This window comes from Diaporthe amygdali (genome assembly GCF_026229845.1).
Source record: "Diaporthe amygdali strain CAA958 chromosome Unknown NODE_8_length_1307975_cov_65_857355, whole genome shotgun sequence".
Taxonomy (NCBI): Eukaryota; Fungi; Ascomycota; class Sordariomycetes; order Diaporthales; family Diaporthaceae; genus Diaporthe; species Diaporthe amygdali.
Window position 1 is genome coordinate 717,603 of NW_026517028.1, and position 20,845 is coordinate 738,447.

At 51.7% G+C, this 20,845-nt stretch overlaps 9 protein-coding genes across 9 annotated transcripts; 4 read left to right on the forward strand and 5 right to left on the reverse strand.

Annotated features, from left to right (window-relative positions):
- Positions 1 to 649: 649 nt before the first annotated feature.
- Positions 650 to 2,778, reverse strand: J7T55_013458 (uncharacterized protein; the record flags this gene model as incomplete). The annotated part of the gene is made up of 2 exons (XM_053141254.1): positions 650 to 797; positions 854 to 2,778. 2 exons carry the CDS (start codon positions 2,776 to 2,778, stop codon positions 650 to 652), a joined length of 2,073 nt encoding a protein of 690 aa, XP_052995799.1.
- Positions 2,779 to 5,450: 2,672 nt separating this feature from the next.
- Positions 5,451 to 6,885, reverse strand: J7T55_013459 (uncharacterized protein; the record flags this gene model as incomplete). The annotated part of the gene is made up of 3 exons (XM_053141255.1): positions 5,451 to 6,609; positions 6,665 to 6,716; positions 6,771 to 6,885. The coding sequence occupies 3 exons, from the start codon at positions 6,883 to 6,885 to the stop codon at positions 5,451 to 5,453; spliced, it is 1,326 nt and encodes a 441-aa protein (XP_052995800.1).
- A 1,501-nt stretch (positions 6,886 to 8,386) lies between these two features.
- On the forward strand, positions 8,387 to 8,859 carry J7T55_013460 (dimeric alpha-beta barrel; the record flags this gene model as incomplete). The annotated part of the gene is made up of 3 exons (XM_053141256.1): positions 8,387 to 8,405; positions 8,562 to 8,697; positions 8,766 to 8,859. The coding sequence occupies 3 exons, from the start codon at positions 8,387 to 8,389 to the stop codon at positions 8,857 to 8,859; spliced, it is 249 nt and encodes an 82-aa protein (XP_052995801.1).
- A 614-nt stretch (positions 8,860 to 9,473) lies between these two features.
- On the forward strand, positions 9,474 to 10,535 carry J7T55_013461 (malate l-lactate; the record flags this gene model as incomplete). Its single annotated transcript, XM_053141257.1, has 1 exon — positions 9,474 to 10,535. The coding sequence occupies one exon, from the start codon at positions 9,474 to 9,476 to the stop codon at positions 10,533 to 10,535; it is 1,062 nt and encodes a 353-aa protein (XP_052995802.1).
- A 431-nt stretch (positions 10,536 to 10,966) lies between these two features.
- On the forward strand, positions 10,967 to 12,978 carry J7T55_013462 (dihydroxy-acid dehydratase; the record flags this gene model as incomplete). The annotated part of the gene is made up of 2 exons (XM_053141258.1): positions 10,967 to 11,444; positions 11,537 to 12,978. The coding sequence occupies 2 exons, from the start codon at positions 10,967 to 10,969 to the stop codon at positions 12,976 to 12,978; spliced, it is 1,920 nt and encodes a 639-aa protein (XP_052995803.1).
- Positions 12,979 to 13,109: 131 nt separating this feature from the next.
- On the reverse strand, positions 13,110 to 14,132 carry J7T55_013463 (Transmembrane protein 53-B; the record flags this gene model as incomplete). The annotated part of the gene is made up of 1 exon (XM_053141260.1): positions 13,110 to 14,132. The coding sequence occupies one exon, from the start codon at positions 14,130 to 14,132 to the stop codon at positions 13,110 to 13,112; it is 1,023 nt and encodes a 340-aa protein (XP_052995804.1).
- A 903-nt stretch (positions 14,133 to 15,035) lies between these two features.
- Positions 15,036 to 15,488, reverse strand: J7T55_013464 (uncharacterized protein; the record flags this gene model as incomplete). The annotated part of the gene is made up of 1 exon (XM_053141261.1): positions 15,036 to 15,488. The coding sequence occupies one exon, from the start codon at positions 15,486 to 15,488 to the stop codon at positions 15,036 to 15,038; it is 453 nt and encodes a 150-aa protein (XP_052995805.1).
- Positions 15,489 to 15,678: 190 nt separating this feature from the next.
- On the forward strand, positions 15,679 to 17,634 carry J7T55_013465 (polyamine transporter 1; the record flags this gene model as incomplete). Its single annotated transcript, XM_053141262.1, has 1 exon — positions 15,679 to 17,634. The coding sequence occupies one exon, from the start codon at positions 15,679 to 15,681 to the stop codon at positions 17,632 to 17,634; it is 1,956 nt and encodes a 651-aa protein (XP_052995806.1).
- Positions 17,635 to 18,379: 745 nt separating this feature from the next.
- Positions 18,380 to 19,864, reverse strand: J7T55_013466 (uncharacterized protein; the record flags this gene model as incomplete). Its single annotated transcript, XM_053141263.1, has 1 exon — positions 18,380 to 19,864. One exon carries the CDS (start codon positions 19,862 to 19,864, stop codon positions 18,380 to 18,382), a length of 1,485 nt encoding a protein of 494 aa, XP_052995807.1.
- Positions 19,865 to 20,845: the final 981 nt, after the last annotated feature.

The following is a 20,845-nucleotide window of genomic DNA, read 5'->3' on the forward strand; positions in this document are numbered from 1 at the left end:
CTGAGCATTCGATTTCATTGAAGCTACAGTATATGCGAGTTTTTATGTAAAGTTTGGAAGGCTGCATACGTTCCCTACTTGAAGCTTATTACTAACTACACGTGCATTTCTATTCAGTTGGTCATTGGCCAAAAGCAGAAGTGCAGATTAGTGTGTTGGAAAATACATGACTTATTCAATGTGAGATATTGTCAAGAATTCACTGACCCTAAGACAAAGAATGCCGGGACATGCTTGAGCTTTCCGTTAGGTACTGTCTACTGGACGAATCCATCGTCTCGATTAACTTTAGTCAGCTTAGAAGCCTCGGCTGCCCAAAGTAACAGTGCTGGTGCAGAGCACTGTGACAAGCATAGAAGCACCAAGAGATGAGATCAACTTCTCAAGTCCAGTCGCAATTGATCTAATTTCGGCGCGGCCGAATCTTAGGCCAAGGAGAAATTCATGAAGGTGTTCATCTGTTTTGATAACTCAAGTCTATACGATCATGAGCTACGCTTAGCTAGGATGCTCGACCTTGGCATTGACTTGACGAAAAGTTAAGGGTGAGTTATTTCGGTTCACTGATACCCTGCCAGATTTGAGGCAGTACAATCCAGCTTTAACTTTTTCAGAACCAGCTTCTCTGAGTCTCTCCCTAACATCTGAATCAGTTGCATATGTGGACTTTTCGAGGAGATGACGCGTGTCTGGCGAGATGATCTGAGCGATCGTATGCCAGGTCTGTCCGTAGAATGAATACCTGGCTCGTCGAAGGAAAAGCCACGTTATTGTGGCCACACATGCCATATTGGACACTGTGATAGCCAATACTGCTATCAGTCCGGTGAAAGCTCGAGGGGCATTAACGGACTTTGAGAAAGTCAATGTAGTGTTGCCGCCGAAGTCGAATCCAGGCAAAGCATTGTAATACTGCGTCTGTGCCAGCCAGAACATTACATTTTGGAACGATGGTGCAACTGAATCCGTTTTCCTGAGGATAGCATGAAACAGTATCGACATCGTGAAATGCGGGTCGACCATGTTGCCTGCGAGTTGGCACTGCGAGCAGAAGTACACGGAGAAGTTCCAGGGCAATTGTGCAGTCAACACACCACCCTTGATATCCTTCATGAGGAAAAATCTGAATTGCTTAACAATTGAATGGCCGTTCGCTGCCTTGGTCTCGTTCAAGGGCTCAAATGATGTTGTGTTCTCCAGCATAATCTGAAGGTCAGCCTTAGTAAATGCCGAACTCCTTGACATTTCGAGAATTCCTCGATCATTATCTTCAACATTGTCGCCGACACCAGCAAGTTTCAGTATGTCGTCTGTGATCCATGTCTTTGCCGTTGCGTCGTAGTTCAGAATGGGCTCCCTAGAATTCCCGTGACTCGAGGCGGTGATATTTTCGAAATCGACGTTGATGTATGATTGGCAAGCCGTTGCCCTGAAGCTTAAGCTCTTGGAAAAGTCATAAACAGCCCATTCTCCAGAGTCGGTATCCCGATAGTTGGTCATTGCAGGTATTGCCGGTCCAGGGCTGCCCGTAAACCCTTCAGAAGTGATATTATGAGCGGTTGCAGTCTGGTTCAACAGTACCCAGTCATCGTAAGTAGAGTTTGTGTCTAAGACCAGAAAGAGATTGGAAAAGTCGTCGCGAAAGCCGCGTGAGGCCATATTTGCTGCCTGGTTCGTTTCATTGAAGAGACATAGTACAGTGGCCTGCTTTTCGAGTATTGATGGTATGTTGTCGGTGAAGTTGAATGGAAGGGCGCAGTTGAAAGGGATGTCGCCGCAGCCTTGGACACCGCCAGGGCACGAATGGTTTGCCAAGCCTCCTGTGGGCAAGCTGAGACTTCCGGAGATTCTAGGCCAAAGCTTGGTTGCTTCGCCAAAGAAGTATTGAATGGATCCAGTGAGTTGCGGACGGCTACAAACAACCCTCGACTCATAGAAAAAGGCCGGGCCATCATAGTAGCGAATTTGTTGTCTGGACTGACCATCGAACGGCAAGAATGCTCGTCTGATCAACCCAGTGTCTCGTACAAGCGGCGATATGATCGGTTGTTGGACAACACGTTCAGCGAACGGGGGATACGATTGGGGTGCCTGGCTCCAGGCCACGCTCAAGGAACCGTTCAGGGAAGGGAGGAGCATATCTGGTGTTGACTGAAAGACCGGCGTGTGGCCAGCGATAGAATAGTCCAGCAGACTCGTTTGCCGAAAGTCCGCCAAGAGTAGAGTTGAAGTGAGTTCGCTCGAGAAAGTTGCGACAAAGAGAAAGAAAACAAGAAACATGGGAGCAGATCGGATAATTTTTGAAGGGGAGAGAAGAAGAGGCCAGACAACATCCCCAGGGCCTCCACTGACGGCACGCAGGACAGAAAACAACGCAATGTCGGACATTTGTACGCTTCGAGCCTCGAGCATTAGTGCGGCCACCAATGCGGTGCAAATACTTGCTTGCAAGCCGACAGCTGTTCGCATGACCACCGCTGATACTGTCACTGCTTGAGACGCATAGCCTTTCAGCATGATCCATCGCCATAGCGATGATGCGTGCCCTCCACCAGGCTCTGACCCCTCTCCAGTCCACAGGTATAAAAGGAATGAAAGAATGAGGATTTCGAACGTCCACCCCAGTGTGATCACCGCAGACGCCCATTTCCCAAGACGAACAGTCCACTTCAACGTCTTTTCTTGGAAGCTTGGGACTGCGCCTCTATCGTCATTCAATATGCGCTGGTCAGGGCTTGAAGTAGAGCATCTGGAGTCAAACGGTGACTCGATTGCCATCGTAGGTTTGGTTTCGCTCTGAATATTTATCAAATCAGAAAGGTTTCTATTTTGTGCAGGCTGTTGGCGGTGTCGTCAGGTTGTGTTCGAAATTATGGCTTGTTCTTATATGAATGAGTTTTTTAGGCAGTTTTTGGGCTTAGAGAAGTTGATCAAAAGGAGACAAAATGCAGGTCAAGATCATGAAATTGGCAGTGCATTGCCTGGAGTTATCTGTTGAGCTCGAAAGCATGACAACCAGAGTCAAAACCATGCTGGCGGTTACGATACGCACCTAGACAGGTGGGCAGTCTGCCAACAATATTAGTTCAAGGCGATGGCCAATGAGAACTCAATGAGTGAATGTCAAAGGTGCTGATTATGGCCCTGTAGAAGGCAGGGCGAGAGCGGCAAGAACATAATCCTGAGTGGCTGTTGGTGAACGGACTCGACACCACATCATTGCAGGGGCTAGGGCGAAAGGCTGCACCTCGGGCTAGGGTGCTTGAAAGATGCATCATCCTTTCCAAAACATTCGCGAAATTCATTTGAAGTCTCCCAAATGTCCTTACATCTACCTGCGTAGGCAGAAATATAGCGAATACATGGAGCATCAACTGAAACTTCAAGCGTAAACCGTTTCACCCAACCACATCTCGTAAATTATCTTCTAGGTGTGTTACGGAATAGGATATCAGTGGAAGTAACTTGATTGGGTGTGCGTGATTTATTTCTTGGATAGGTCAAAGTCATGTACGTGAGAGTGTTTGCACCACAATGCGAGTGTGCCTTGTCTCGAAAGCCATCATTTGAACTTCATAATTCTCGATAACACTGTCATTCGTCCACCAATAGCTCACTGTATTCTCCAGGACAGGCGCCTTCGCAAGTGATAATTTCTGGAAATTTTGTCGCAGCAGGTTCTGATTGGCATAAGAAGACTTCAATGCCACTCGCGTTCTTCGTTGAGAAACAAATTCCTGACAAGCAGTCGGATCCAGACGTGCACAAACCACCAACAATCTGTGGATTGTTAAGAGCAACATTGCCTGCGCTCGTTCCAAACCCGGCCACAGAACTTTGTCCCAATTTCACAGGAGCAGGTCTTCCCGTGGACAAAGCGACAACTACAAGTGAATTGTTAATTAGAACAATGCAGTTGTCAGATGGCCGAATTTAAAAGATTGCTGAGGACTTACATAGGACAAGAACCAAAGTTCTTTGGGGAAACATGTTGTATGCTCGAGGTGACAGAATAGAAGCGTTCCAATTTTCAATTACTGGAAAAGAATAGAGGTGAAGAGTGGGCAATGGGTTGCAAGCTGTAGATCTGCATAACAGAGTCAATCTAAAACACCAGAGCCAGACATCGACTTAAATATGTGACTATGAGAGCTTGAGCTTCCAATACTCTCATAATTGTGTAGGATATGTATTGGAAAACCTGGCCAGATCTGAGACTGCATCAAGGGTGCAAGACATGGTCTATTGGGAATGGAGGACCTTGACAAGAAACATGGTGTGAAGTTGAGAACGAATAAAAGCACAAGCGGCAATATTAATTCGGAAAGTCCACCCTGGCTGGCTTCAACGTGATGACCACCATCTTCGATAATCCATGGCCTGGACGACGAGGATGGCCAAATTGCAGGATCATCGACCTCGAGGGACACAACTAGCCGCTATCAGTACAGACTGGCGCTTGAGAAGCATCTGCAATCAGCAAAGAGAGGCTCTCAGAGTAAGGAACCTCGGAATGAGCGAGTGCTCGGGCCGCGATCGTGTGTGAGCTCGGCTGCACAGCTGCTCCGCAGAGTCTCTTATGCGGCCCGGACGGCGGTCGCGTCCAACATCAAAGTCTGTAACGCTTTTAAAGTCTGTTATCCAATGATTTTGCAAGCCGCATAATCGTTCTGCAAGCCGCCCTAAGGAATTGATCTGTCACTAATAAGCGTGCATGGAGAACAAGGTGCTGGTGTCGTATTTGTCGACTCGTAGCCCTAGCCGCCAGCGACCTGGGCCCAGAAGCTGCGCCGCATGCAGGAGGACCAACACGTCGCCTCTATTCGTCATGCCATTCTAATCCAAATATTCGGGACTCACATGTACTCAACGCAAGTTCTCACTTGGAACGGGCGCTGCAGAAATACCAAGCGCTCAAAGTCTCCGCAGCTTTCGCCAGTCTTGTGACATCTTGGCGGTGCACAATCCAGCCTCCCGGTAACGAACAGCCAAATCAGTAACATGAATTCAAATGTTGGTCCCAGACATGAGAAGTTGCGTTGCTCATGCCGCTGCTGCTGAAAATCAGAACAACCATCCTGCTGTGAAACACACCTGCAGTCAGCACCCGACTATTCGACGAATAATTATCATTAAATTCGATCCGTTCTCGCGCGCCTAATTCCTATTTTCAGCTGACTACACTTCTGTCAAGCCTTGAAATAGTAGGAAGGCATACACAAAGGACAGATTTCGTCAGCCTAGCTTGACCCGGGGGAGGCGATGAGCTCTGAACAACCACGTCGTCAGAGGTTATCAAATCATTGTACAGCATTCCAAATGCACTGCATGTCGTCAACCGTCCTGAGCGGATCCATCAGTATCTTGGGTATTCAAAAGGGACAGAAGATAATTGAGGCTGAAATAATTAGATGTAAATATTTGAGATAACAAAATCAAGAGCACTCTGTCTATAGCTTGCTTTTCTCAGCAATAAGCCCATACGCCTTAGGCAAAGTCTCCAGCAAGCCTTTATCTATCTCGTCCACACTCCGGAGCCCCGCACAGTTCATCAAAATATCCAAGTCGCCCAAAAGTCCCTTCATGACATGCCTTACACCTGTCTCTCCCATAATAGATAACCCCCAGATCCAGAGTCGACCAACAAAGACAAATTTGGCGCCAAGAGCCAGCGCCTTGACCACGTCAGCGGCCCCTCGAACTCCACTATCAAAAGTGATCACGAAGTTCTCCCTGTTCCCGACCCTGTCCACAATCTTCTCCAGGGCGTCTAAACTACCAATAGCACCATCAACCTGTCTCCCTGCATGATTGCTCACCACAATACCCTCAAATCCCAAATCAGCCGCCTTCTCTGCATCATCTACCCGCTGAATCCCCTTGATGAGGAAAGGCTTCCCGCCACTAATCTCTTGCCACTTCTGTCTAGCCCAGACAGCCTTCTCCCACGACCACGCACGTCCATGCCAGACGTTGTCGATCCACATAGCACCGGCCTCCTCGGGCTGCTTTTGCGGGTCGATCCCGCGCTCCTTCAGCCGCTTCTGGAAGACTGGGTCCGTCAGGCCCAGGTCAGCGCCGATGCCACGGTAGAAGGCGTAATTGGACGTGGCAACATCATCGTGTCGCCACCCCAGCTGCCATGTATCCGTAGTGAGGATACATGCTGTGAATCCTGATTTGTGAGCCCGCGTCAACAGCGAGATGGTCAATTCGTCATCGTGTGGCATGTATAGTTGGAAGAATCGCGGCCCGGGCGGGATCTTCTTCGCCTGTGGGTCATTACTGTCTTGGATCTTTTTTCGGCCTTCATCATTCGACCTGGCAACGTCTTCGATGGGGTACGAGCCCGCAGTAGACAACGAGTACGGGATACCGAGCTCGCCTGCCACTTTCGCGACGGGAAGTTCGCCCTGGGGATGGTAGATCTTGTTGATGCCGATGGGGGCAATTCCAATTGGTGCAGAAACCTCATGCCCGAAAATCTTCGTCCGCATGGAACGCTCGTTGGTATCGCGCAGCTGGAAAGGCACGATCTTCCTTGAAAAGAATGCCTGCCTGTTGGCTAAGTGTGTATGGGAAAGGCCTGCATTTGACGACGCGTAATACCTGCGAGGCCATTAGATTCCTGAGTTCTTCGAGCATGATGTGACACAAGACCAACCATCCATTCTGTGTTAGTTTCTCTCGAGCGAGTTCTTCAAGCTTATCTGGGTCTGTACAAGACATCAGCATTGGCCCTTTACATCCCCAGTGGCATGTATACTGACGAGTGTTGAAAAGAGGGACCTCTCCGTCATTGAGCTTCCAAAAATTATCTCGTTGATATAGACCCCACGATGGGTCATTTCTGGTCTTGATATGGGGCGAGTTTGGGTCCGACATGATTAGAAGTTGTACGTCTGATTTAATGCAGAAATTCGGAAGTCAAACAACCTGTGCAATTGGTTTAAGGTCTTGGCAAGCTGGTTATAGAGTTCCTGATCTACTTAACAGACCGTTAAACCGGGTCAACGTTTTGGAAGAGGCGGATGACGGCAAGTTAACGGTACACCAATTTAGGCCCATTCCAGTCGTGACGTAACAGACGGCTCCTCTTTTCAACGTCATTCTTGTTCGGGAATTACTGGATGATGTTCCCAATAAATCACAATCCGTAGGCGTATCAACTGCCGTGATGCAGCTATCGTATTTCCGGTAGAGCGTATCAATGAATGCGTCAATGTTGTGAGCACCGATGCCGCCTTGCACCATTAATGCAGCTAAGCTGATAGCAACCTCCAACTCCACAGGAAGCTCGTACCCACGCGCAAATAGCTACGAAACCAGGAGATGATCTTGTGATTTGGCTCACGAGAAGCAGGCCTCAGGCACCTAGAGAATTGTTTCAACGGGTTCGTGGAATTATTTCGCAAGGAAGTGCACGTCGGTCTGCGATCCACCTTATCTCAGGATTCAGGTGTTGCGCGGCCGACCACAATTGAGGCAATGCTGCGCCATTGACCACTTGGACGTGGGACAACCGTGCATGAGAAATGCAGTGAGTATAATAGATTTATCGGATTAAGGAGTCAAAGACTGTTAAGAATTAAAAATAATCTGAGTGGGCCGTCATCGGCATTGCTCCTTTGATTTGGCGGAGAGATCTCGCAGTCAGTATGTATTTGAAATTAGATTAATTCTCCTCAATCACAATTGTTGAAAGTTGATTCCTGGGAATTGCATGGCGAAAGCAAATAGGAGTCGGAAAAGAAAAGATGAGAATGTGTCTGGGCTGTACAAGCTTTCTCGTAGTAGTTGAGTACGAAAAGCCCGCCAGCAAGGGTGAAGTCCCTCTGTTGAATGAAAGCCATCGTAAAATGTCTCATTACATATGGAAGGTAGACCGCAATTTGATGATGTGTCCCAATATGCTGTCGAGATTGAAATCGAGCCCACAGCGGTTACCACTGTGCCCGGCATTTCGGCAATCTTACGAGCGAGCACACTTGGGGCTTGGAACGAAGTATCTAACAGATTATACTAGTGAAAATTCTGTTCAATTTGTGGTGATGAGACCGCGTCCATATTTGCAGCCCGGGGCGGAGTCGGAGCAAGCCCGAGTCTCGTCGCGCCATGAATCTAACGTTCACGTAGATTGCTCCTCGGGTAGCAATCTATCGCCGAGAAACCTGCGGGGGAAAGCCGGTTAGCGGATCACATCGCCATTTTAACAGCTCCCTATATCAACAAATTTGCTTGGACTGGCTTTTGGCCCATGACCACTATATTTGTTATAAGAACTCAACTCTAGGATCCGAGAGCTGAACCAATTTGGAGAATGCTCAACATAAGGAATATTGCTACAAGAGTCTTTCCTCGATCGCGTGTGTCTACCCCGCCTACCATGGCCGTCATCCACATAGGTACTTTCCCCGGCGTTTAGTCTCCCGAGAATTTGTTTTGCAAATAGCTAAAGGGAGACTTAGTTCTATTCAAATTCCGACACGATGTTTCTCAACAACATAAGGATCAATTCGTGGCTGAATTGAGGAAACTGAAATCTCTTCCTTGCGTTCAAGACGCCCAACTCACTGTCGGCGGCCCTTCTATCACAGATCCCATCGAACGGAGCAAAGGTTTCGAGTTCGCCCTCGTCAGCCGACACAAGGACAAAGCTGCTTTAGCAGAGTACCAGGCGTCCAAAGAACACCACGAGTAAGAAATTATTACCTTCAAGCTCTGTCTCAAGATGAAGAAAGGTGACTGACAAGACGGTGTCAAAGTGTCACCAGCAAGTTGCTATGGCCGTTTCAAGAAGACGTGTGCCGCTTCGACTTTGAGACATCGGAGGAGGATTCAAGCAAGTCTTTAATCTAGCCAACCTGTTGATAAGTCTTTGGGTGTTTGATCTCAAAGTGTTGTTAACTAAGGGGAGCAAACATGCACATTATGTTCTGTGCTTTGCCAAGGAAACTGCGCTGGAATGTTTGGAAAGTAGCAAGTCTAATAAAGTGTGTCTTCCATGTGAAGATTGTAGCTCAAGCTCCCTGGGAGATGCCGTATAACGGACAAGCTTTATTTTGTATGACAAGGTGAAAGCACCAATGCCGTCTGTTCTAGACACCGTTCAGGGCCGCATGAATGAAATGTGCAAGAGCTCTACACTACGCCAGCAAATACTCATCCAAAACTCTTAGGGAAGTAATTCAAGCAGCCACCTCTTTGAAATCTATCTCTAGAGTTCTAGCCCTAACCCTATCACCGACGCTATTTGCCCACGACAGCCGAAGTCGCTGGGCCCTAAATCTTGCACTGTCGGCTTTGGTCCGAACCCGACGGTCTCAACCCGTTATTGAGCGTTCTATATTCCAACTCTAGATTATATATCCATCGTGCCTATCAGCGCGAAAAGGGCCTCGAATTCGCCAAGCCAGAATCAGGCATTTCAATTCAAAATTTTCGTATCTATTTGTGAGACGACTTCTTCCGTCATGTCATCTGCACAGTCCGATCTCATCAATGTCCCTTCAGATACAGCCCGGGCCTTCGCTCAGCGCTTGCTGGAAGCCCATGGCGTATCATCCCAGGACGCCGCCATAGTTGCAGACAACCTTGTCTCGGCCGATCTGCGAGGCGTCGATACTCATGGGATCAACCGACTACCATCCTACATCAAACGTGTGCAGCAAGGGGTTCTGGATCCCAAGGCACAGCCCACACTGGAGCAGACTACCCCCGTAGTCGCACAAGTCGACGGCAAAAATGCATTCGGAGCCATCGTGGCGAAGAAGGCAATGACTGCAGCAGTGGAGATGGCCAAAATCTACGGCATCGGCATGGTCTCATGCAAACACAGCAACCATTTCGGGATGTCGGCCTGGACAGTGCAGCAGGCCCTCGACGCGGGACTGATGTCGCTCGTCTTCACGAACAGCTCACCCGCGCTGCCAGCATGGGGCGCTAAGGAACAGCTGTTGGGCGTGAGCCCCATTGCATGTGGTGCGCCAGGCGAGCCGATACCGTTCATCCTGGACATGGCACCCTCTGTAGCTGCCAGGGGGAAGATCTACAAGGCTCTCAGAAGGGGCGAAACGATCCCGGATGACTGGGCACTGGACAAGGACGGCAACCGCACCACGGATCCGGCCAAGGCGCTTGATGGAGGCGTGATGCTGCCCATGGGGGGACCCAAGGGGTCGGCGCTGGCGATCATGATGGATGTTTTCTCGGGCGTGCTTTCGGGCTCGGCGTATGGTGGGAATGTCGCTGGGCCGTACGATCCGTCACGACCAGGAGATGTGGGACATTTCATCGTGGCTCTCAAGCCGGATCTGTTCATGAGTGCGGAGGATTTTAGGAGTCGCATGAAATATGTGTATGAGCGGGTGGTGGGATCTGAGAAGATGGCCGGTGTCGATCGTGTCTATTTCCCGGGAGAGGTTGAGATCGTCCGAAGTGAAGAAAGGTTGAGGTCAGGCATCCCGTATGCAAAGGCTGAGGTAGAAACTTTGAACAAGCAAGCAGAGGCAGCTGGAGTGCAGCCTCTGGTATAAAATATCATCCTGCGTGTACCTGATTTACCTCCGGTGTTCAACCTTGGTGACTAGTCAAAGACTTGGTGGTAATACACTGTCTTGTAAAACGTCTGAGAAGACAGTAATTCGACTTCAAACTAATGACAAACTCCTCAAGGAGACGTTGGTCACAAGTTTAGAACATTTTGGAATATTCCTAACTGTCGAGTGACTTTGCGGTGCCCAGTGACTATCACTCGGAGCCCGCCCGGTGCACCAACATTTGAGCGGACGGGAGATCCCCGGCAGCCCTCAAGCACGCAACCTTTGCGGCTTGACCAATCGTCGCTAGGGGAATTCAGCATGACCAAAACTTATACTCAGGACGGCCACAAGAACATGACCACGAACTTCTTCCCTGCACACATCTTTTAAATTCAATTCAATTCTAACACATTGTCCCTTACATCATGACAGACAACAGCCAAACAGGCACGTCTCGGACCAGTGTCAAAGATGTGAGGCTAAATGAGGGGAACGACACCATACCCGACCACCTTGCCGACTATAATCTCAACCGGCCCATCCAACCTGTCACGGGGATGAGACAAGGGCTGCCAAACTACGGAGATCCTCACTTCGCTCTCTTTCTCAGGAAGGTTTTCATAAAGGCACTCGGATATAGTGAAGATGCACTGTCACGGCCCATCGTGGGCATCATCAACACTTACTCCGCCTTCAACCCCTGCCATGCCAACGTGCCCCAGCTCATTGAGGCGGCAAAGAGAGGTGTTCAGTTGAGCGGAGGGCTTGCTCTGGAGTTCCCTACCATCTCCATTCATGAGAGCTTCTCGACACCGACGAGTATGTTTTTGAGGAATCTGATGAGCATGGACACCGAAGAGATGATCAAGGCGCAGCCTGTAGATGCGTGCATTGTCATAGGAGGTAAGATTACTCTGGAAGGCAATGAGCTCTTGAGTGCTGTGTCTAGGATGCGCGTCAAAAACTATTGCTCAATCCAAGCTAATCATGACTAGGATGCGACAAGACAGTTCCAGCCCAGATCATGGGAGGTATATCATCCGGGAAACCAGTCCTGCCCCTAATAACAGGCCCAATGTTAGCTGGCAGCTTCAGAGGCCAGCGTATCGGTGCTTGTACAGACTGTAGGAACAACTGGGCAGCCTACCGCGGGAGCGAGATCAACATCGAAGAGATCTCGGAGCTTAACGAGGAACTCGCACCGAGTGCAGGAACTTGCGGCGTGATGGGGACCGCGTCTACGATGGCATGCGTCACGGCCGCCCTAGGGCTGATCGACCCGAAAGGAGGCGCAACCGCGCCGGCAGTCTCGAGCGCCCGTCTGCGCATAGCAGAGCAGACAGGGAAGAACGCAGTGGCGGCGGCAGCGTCCAACAGCGAGGGCGCCGCGAAGCCGCTGACCCTGACCAACATCCTGAGCGAGGCGTCCTTCCACAACGCCATCACGGTCTTGCAAGCCATTGGCGGATCGACCAATGGGATAGTCCACCTCCTGGCCATCGCCAAACGACACCCCCACGTGGCGGGCAAGATCAACCTCCAGACAATCGACGACATAGGCCGCAAGACGCCGTTGCTAGTCGACCTGAAGCCGAGCGGCGACAACTACATGACCGACCTCCACAATGCAGGAGGCGTGTTGGCCTTATTACACACCTTGCGCCCACTTCTCAGGCTCGAGGCGTTGACAATCACAGGGCAAACACTAGGCGAGCTACTGGACTCGACTCCATTCAAGTCATTCCCCTTCTCACAGCAAATCGTGCGTCCGTTGGACAACCCCCTATATCCAGCATCATCACTCTGTGTTCTACATGGGAACCTCGCCCCAAACGGCGCAGTGATAAAAGCAAGCGCCAGCAAGTACCGGCATTTGCTGTCCCACCGCGGACGGGCCGTGGTCTTCGCCGGCCCCGCGGACCTGGCCGCGAGGATCGACGACCCGGACCTGGACGTCGACGAGGACAGCGTGCTGGTGCTGCAGGGGATCGGGCCCATCGGGTTCCTGAACCCGGGGATGCCGGAGGCCGGCCTGGTCCCCATCCCGCGCAAGCTTGGCGAGAAGGGTGTCAAGGACATGTTGCGTCTCAGCGATGGCCGCATGTCCGGGACTGCGGGCGGGAGTATTGTGCTGCACATCTCGCCGGAGGCTGCGTTGCCGGAGAGCGTACTAGGCATTGTGAGGAGCGGAGATGTTATCGTTTGTGATGTTGAGAACAGGAGGTTAGAGGTGGAGCTGAGTGACGAAGAGATACAAGCTAGAGTAGCGGAAAGGAAGGAGAGACTGGATGGGAGCAAAGAGAGTCGAGGGCCGGCTGATGTAAGGAGGAAGCCGACCAGAGGCTATAGAGGGCTGTATGAGCGTCACGTGAACCAGGCTGAGGAAGGCGTGGACTTCGATTTTCTCACGGTCGATGGAGCGGAGTGTAGTTTCTAAACGTTGGTAACCATACAAGGAAGATAGGAAGCACCGGCTGGCCGAAGGCATATTGGCACAGCTCAAGCTCGCATGACCTATCCAGCACTCTGCTCCTGGCTTTTCTGGGTTGGCACTCAACTTTTCTCTATTCACAGCCGACTGCGAGACTGGTTGGACGTTGCTGGCGATATACAGGAAGGGTAGAGTGATCCCGAGTCCTCAAAATGTCCGACACTCTGCGTGTCCTCGGGAGTCGCACCTTTCTCCCACCCAGACTCAATTGCATTCCAATAGGCGGCTTCGTTCTCCAAGACAAGTGAACAATGCCCCGCTCGGTGAAACCGCAAGATATCAGTCGTCATGCCCTTGGCAACTGCCTGGTTCCGATGCTCCTCGACATCCCGAGAGTCCACAATTTTGTCAGCCTCTGAGGTCAGATACAGCCTTGCAGCTTTGGCTGAGAAGATGTCTGGGTCGTTCAACTGCGAGCGCATCATTTTGGCACTCGGCTCCCTGAGCCCAATTGCTTCCATTCCTACCAAGCCGACGGCTAAGATATACATGACAACGCAGCCCAAAGGCCGCAGGAGACTGACGTCTGGCAAGGAATGAGCAGCAGCTTCATAGGTGCTATGGATGTCAGGGTTCCCAGGGCAACTGTCGAGAACAATTTGTCTCAGGGGCAGCGGTCCTTCATACCCCAGTGTCGCAAGGATGGCGTTTGTAGACTCAACCAACTGCATTGCTATGTTGCCTCCACCTTGTGAGAATATGTGAAGAAGGATTTTCCCGTCCTGCGGTACGCTCGAGGCTTTGTGTTCATGTTGAATTACTAGTCCTAGCCTCCTGATCTCGCGGTGCGCTGGGCGAAGCTTCCGACGGAGAGAAGTGGTGCTCCGGACGAGATATTCGCCGATGTTAGTACGGATCAGAAGAATGCTGGATTGGGGCCAAAGACCATGGTAACCCTTGGTATACCTTTCGATCCGTTTTGTTGTCGCCCCTCCCAGCCACGTGCACAGAATGATGAGAGCTGGGGGGTGTCCTCTACCGCTTTGGCGAGTTCGTTTAGCTCCTTGTGCCGAGCTGCTCTTGCCATTGTCTTCTTCGTTATCTCGAGGCTCATACAGCCAAACATCGTCCCCAAGATCTTTGAACTGGGAAAGTGACATAAGAAAGAGTTGCAATACGCGAAGTAGAATCTACGTCCTGTTTTTCGCGTCTTGGTGCGAAGAGTTTGGGCCGTGGAACATAGAGCATCTGAAATACGCAGCAAAGCCAACTCACCGCCCATCATCTCACCTTCTCTTATAATTACATACGGCAAGGGAGACGCCATACATCCCAGGCCTGGATCATGCCCCTGTCCCAGCATTTGGAGAAGCGGAGGGTATACCATATAGGAGAGAGATGGGTTGGCCATGCCAAGAGAAGGCGCGCAAGGGAGATCGAGCAAGCAATCGCTTGGCGAGCGTGGTGAAAGCTTGGGATCAGATCGCCAGCGACAAGCGTGCGGACATGTGGTAAAGGGAAGCAAAAGGGTCTGCAGTTGACGAATGATGAAGGGACTTGGCGACAGCCACATTCTCTTTGGAGGGCGGCCGCATACGTGGTGAGTGACACGACGCGGGCCGGTGAGGCGTGTCTCAGCTGTCATGGACTGTGAGTCTAGAGCAACAGCTCCATTTGGTTGCAACACAGACAGTCTTTCAAAGACCAAAGGGGTCCAAGAGTTGAGTAAGTAGGGAATATGTTGGGCACGAAGGCACATCCGTAGGGGCTCGATGAAGCCGTGTCACGACGAGGAGAGCAAAGCGAGAGTCAAAAACTATCCTTCAGCTAGCAGCTGTCCTCATTCTGCTGGGTTTATTGAGGTAATCCCAGCCATGGGAACTGAGCACGATACATATCTATTGCGTTGGGGATAGAAATGTGCGCGCAGGCATGTTGGGGCCGGATGAAGATCCGCGGTGGTGGGCTGGGAAAGATACAGAGACATCAATAGGGCAGAAGTCACCAATCAATGAATGCCCAGTGAACTGTGAACTGCCATTCGTCCAGAAAAGGACCCTTCATCATGTTGTGAGACCAAAGCAAAAGACAAAAAGAAACAAAATGTGACCGTGAACTGCGAGGTCCCTGCCGTTGTGGCGTCCGAGGTAGGATTGGATGTCGGCCATGTCAGCGAAGTCGGCAATCGGGAGACGAAGGAGTGAGACAAGATCTCGGGCCGAGTCTGGCGGTTGCTTCGGTACCGGATCGGCGAGCGCCACGCCTGGACCCTGATCGACGTCGCATCGCCCCTTCGCGGTGAAGAAACCGAACGAAGATGTCACGAGTCTGTCATAGCCGGGTGACGTCACTCCAATTGCCGACTTCCGCAAAATGGGACACTGAGAGGCCAGAGCGAGGCAGAACTGCCCAGTCGAGCCAGTCTTCTGCCGAAGAGGGAGAAAAAGAAACGGATTCGATGCAAAGCTCTGCACCGTCTCGGCCGGGGCAATCAGGAGAGGCGTCGAATAATTCATTCTGTTCTGTTTCGATAAAAAGAAAGATCGTCCCCACTGTGCCACTGGTTTACTTAGCTGATGGCTGTGAATTGAATCTATGGCCGCACGTCCTGTGTAAATCTAACGCCAACACCAAGCAAATCGTGTAACTTAATTATATCTGGTCCCTTGCATAGGTTGCTTTTGTTGCCAAGCAACTCTGAACTCAATGGAGAAACTCAATGTGCCTCGGTCCAACACCGGCACCAACACAAACACAAACATTGGCGCTCCCTCACCATCGACTTCTTTCTCAAGCTCAGGGGAGAAGCCAACACAATCGCCAGAGAGATCTAGTACAGATCCTCTGGCCAGTCCAAAACTGCAACAACACGAACAGGAACAACATCATGAGAAACATGACCGTCATGATCTACACTACTACCACCCACGTCCCGACGAGGACATCGAGTCGCGGCATCGCCTGTCAGGCTCGGAATCCAACAGTAGCCATGACTACTCAGATGACGAAGACTGCGATGACCCCGACGAGAAAGATCACCACCACGATGGCCACAGGCCCTGCAGGCTTGAGATGCGGCCAACCTGGTCACAACGGACCAGGAGCAGGCAAGGGAGTGTAGGCGCCAATGCCAGTGCCAGCGGTCTGTCTATCGAGCGGACTGTCTCCCGGAGAGACACTGTTCTCTCCAGGATTAGGTCCCGGCCAGCCATACCTGAGTTCACACACCCCCTGGTCCACCAGAAGACATCAGAGGCCGACCTCGTCGACTTTGATAGCCCAGAAGACCCGTACCGGCCCATGAATTGGCCCACTAAGAAGAAATGCACCACAACCCTCCTCTACGGTCTTGTAACAATGTCAGCGACGTGGGCATCTTCAGCGTACTCAGCGGGCACGTCTCAGATTGCGGAGGAATTCCGAGTCAGCTCCCAAGTCGCAACTCTAGGGACGACCATCTTCCTGCTCGGTTTCGGCATTGGGCCCTTGCTCTGGGCGCCTCTTTCCGAGGTCTTCGGACGACGAGCAGCGGTGCTTACGCCTATGTTCATCGCCACCTGCTTCTCCTTCGCGACGGCCACAGCCAAGGACCTACAGACTATCATGATCACACGCTTCTTTGGCGCCTTCTTCGCATCTGCCCCTGTGACGAACACTGGCGGTGTGCTGGGCGACCTCTTCTCACCAGCGCATAGGGGTATAGCCATGGCAGGTTACGCTCTCGCCGTGGTCGGCGGCCCTACGGTCGGACCAATAGTCTCTGCTGCTGTGGTTCAGGTCCCCTACCTGGGCTGGCGTTGGACAGAATACCTCACTGGGATACTACAAGCCTTTATACTTCTGAACGCTATCATCTTCATCGATGAGACCTACCCGCCCGTCCTCCTGGTTAAAAAGGCGCGACGTCTCCGACATGAGTCTGGAAACTGGGCTTTGCATGCCAAATTTGAAGAATGGGATGTCAACATTACCCAACTTGCAAAGAAGTTTCTCATCAGGCCCATCCAACTGCTCTGCACACCAATATGCTTCCTCATGGCCCTCTACGCGTCCTTCTGCTACGGTATCCTCTACATGCAACTGGGCGCCGTCCCCTATATCTTCGGCGAGATCAGGGGCTGGAATCTCCTCTCAAGCGAGCTGCCCTTCCTCGCCATAACCCTGGGCTCCATCACCGGCGCGGCGCTCAACACATTCAATCAGCTCGCTTACAACAAGGCCTACGAGGCAGCCGGTCAGAAGGCTGTCCCCGAGAAACGGCTACCGCCAATGATGCTGGGTAGCGTCCTGTTTGCGGGCGGCCAGTTCATTACCGCGTGGACCGCGGAGCCTCAGAACGCCCCCTGGATCGTGCCTGTCATTGGGCTGTACCTGATGGGCTGTGGCTTTAACACGATATTCCAAGCGGCACTGAACTATCTCGTCGATACGTTCCGACAGTATTCTGCGTCCGCCGTCGCTGCAAATACGTTCCTCCGAAGCGTGTTCGCCGCTGGCTTCCCGCTGGCAATCAGCCCTCTATACCACCAGCTCGGCGTGGGGCCGGGCCAGAGCATCTTTGCTGGGTTTGCGACTCTGTTGATCCCCGTGCCGTTCATCTTCTATGTGTTCGGTAAGAGGATTCGGGCAAAGAGCAAGTGGAGCAGGGCGAGCGTGTACTGAGATGTCGAGGCCGCTCATTGTACATACTCGACAAGGTGTAAATAGAAATGTGGGAGTATAATGTGTTCGCCGGTCCCTTTTGTTGCAATGCTGCGCAACAATGGATTCAATAGAAGCAAGAGAGACAGCATATACCAGAGCTCATCATGCACAACGAAAACAAATTGGAGAATTCGGAGTTTTAGGATACCCAAAAGATTTAGAATAGCACGATAGCAATTGATAAAAACCGAAACTAGAATACTTCGCGTATACATGTTTGCGTGTTTGCGTGTTTGTGTGTGGTATGTGAGTGTGTGTGACAATTGCCAATGGCGAGACACAGGCCATGAAACAGTTTTCAAGAAGATATACGTGAATATTGACTAAACTATAATATCCCGGCCAAAATATACAGACCGATTCCAGTCCAAGTCCTTGATGCCCAACGCCGAGCCTTGCGGCTATGATGAAAACAACCCGTAGATGCCATCCAAGGGTATCGCCCACTTATGCACACAGACACAAATAAGCACATATAAAGACCATCCCAGAAAGTTCCTCATAAATCCAGACCAACAGTGCAATACCAAGATGCAAAATTGTCCTGAACATTCCTCGTGGCGCGCACAAGGCCTTTCTATTACATTGTTGATCCCATAAACGCCGTCCATTCGACCCAAATTGTTCAAACGACGACCCGTCCAGGCTCGGAGACTTTAGGTGAAAGTTCAATTTCCCACGCTGGTGAGCAATCTACCCGTCCCTAGCCGTGGTTGCTCACCAAGCTAGCCTTGTCACTCTCATCGTCATCCTCATCGGGCTCGAGGTCGGCCTCGTCGAACTCAACGCTCTTCCTCTTCTCCTCCTCCTGGATCTCACGCCACGTGCTAACGCTCAGCATGAGGAAGGCGGCGATGATCAAGATGCCGCCCACGATGGCCGCAAAGCTGAGCGGCTCGCCGGTCAGGAACCAGTCGCTCAGCGCCACGATGAAGATGGTCAGCAGAGACGCGACCGAGCTCAACACCGGGGACGTCAGGCTAATGAGCACAAGGAACGACCCGGCAAAGGTCGCGTTCATGATTACTGACACGAAGAGCCAGAAGGCAGTCGCGCCGGTGGGCAGCGCAAATTTCTCAATGCCGAGAATGTGCAGGATGGGCAGTGGGATCCAGAGCACGAAGAGCGTAAAGCTGCCAATCAGACTCCCAGCGAGATTTGCGAAAACCATTCCCCTGCCAGGGCTGCAACCTTCGGGCGGACAGGCGAAGCGCTTGTACAGGACTTCGTAAAGTCCATAGAGGACCGAGCCGACGCCGATGATGATGTTACCGAGGAAGCGATTGTTGGCGTCGGACCCCTCGTCCGTGGGCTTGGAATCACCGTAGGCCACAATCAGCACGCCTATGATGGCGATTATAACAGCAAAGCTCTTGTCCCAGCGCAGTGGCTCCTTCAGCAGCGGGACGGAGAAGACATATGCGAAGAAGGCGGAGCAATTGTAGATGGCGGTGAGGTCCGATGGTGTGGTCATGTCCACGGCTATATACCAGCCAAGTCCGGCGATGGTGAGTGCGCTCGTGATGAGAGCCGTCGTGGTGAACATGTACCGCACGGGGCTTCGTGCTGTGTGGTGATGGGCAACTTCCAGCGTCTTACCCTCGACCATCTGCGCAGTGGTGCGGCAGAGCCAGACATGCTTGCTCCAGAACACGTTCCAGGGCATGTCGCGCTTCTGTAACCGCAATATAAGCAGCTGGGTAGGCCACAATATGATCCAACTCCCATGTGTCAGATACAGCATGCAGTATGCTTTGTTCCATCCCAATTCGTTCTGGACGTATGCGCCCAACTCGGTCTGCACGCAGAAGGATACGAGGGCGAGGATGAGGAAAATAGCGGCGTATGTATATTTCTTTCGAGCAGCGAGCCGGGCATTCGTGTTGGGGGATCGACTCCGTAGCGTGCTTCGTCTGGAAAGGGATGGATGGTGGGGAGTGGCAGAGCCGCCCGCGGATGACTGACTGTGTCTAGAGATCGGACGGGAGGACGCTGTCGAGAGACGAGGAGAGGATTGTCGATCGGGCAGCCCAGCATAGCCGTTGTGTTGGGGGCGCCCGCGGTCGAAGTTGTCGTGTTCGTAGTCATCGATTGAGGGCAGGTTGGAATCTCTGTGTTTGTGCTTGTGAAGAAGTGGCTTCCCAGAGGTAGTGCCCTCGCGCAAGGACGATTTCCGGGTATCAACCATGGCTAATGAATGAGTGTATGGTCGGAGAAGTGGTAAAAGAGAGAGACGGGACCAGCAGAATAGATGTGGTCAGCTCAGCATGGGAATGCGACCTCGGAACGGGCTGTCTGTTTGATGCTCGCAGGCAGCGGCTGACTGGGCTGCGCATAGATTCCTGTGCCGACGAGGCGCGGAAAGAATCCACGGTGCTGAGGACAGAAGCGTTGGTGGTCGAAGGCGGCCTTGAAGGTTATTGGCGACGAGGCTGTAGATGGGACTGTGGTATTGATTCTGGGTAGAACTGGAGACTCTGGTGAGCCATGTGGCCTCTTCTGCCACTGTTCTAAGGTCTTTCTCAGCGCAGGACGATGAAAGGGGAAAAGACGAGAATCTGCGACGACGCAGAGGCACCAATGATCAGTGGGACATAGGGAGGATAAAGATAGAATGGAACTAGGTAAGCACAGATAAGGAACTGTAGGAATGGTCGGCGCTGTGCTGATGATGGATGCCAGATGATGAACGGCGATAAGACGGGAGAAGGGGTTCGTTCTTTGAACCGTCCATCACATGGCAAACCTCAGAGCTACTGGGAGATCACGCACGATTGCCCTTCTGTCCTCAGGGCATTTGCAGAGTCCCGATGGAAAGGTCCAGCCAATCGTGGCCCCTGTGCCTGCGTGCGGTCCCCCACTACCAGGCGCTGGGCTGCAGAACGCTAAAGACGGGGAGGGGCCTGTCCCCTTCGTGACGGGGCAGTATGATCTAGAAATAGGGGTTCAGAATGTTCCACCCCACGCACTCCGTCCTGAATCTCTACCACCCCACCACCACTCACTACCACCATCCGAGTCTTCCGTCCAGAGTCATGAGGCAAAGATTGCCAAGATATTTCAGATCATTCAAGCTGTTGGCCACTCTACTTTCATAAGATACTTTGAGTTGCTGTCGACCCACCACTCTTCTGCTTGCCGCCCCGAGTCTATCATGTAGTGTGGGTAT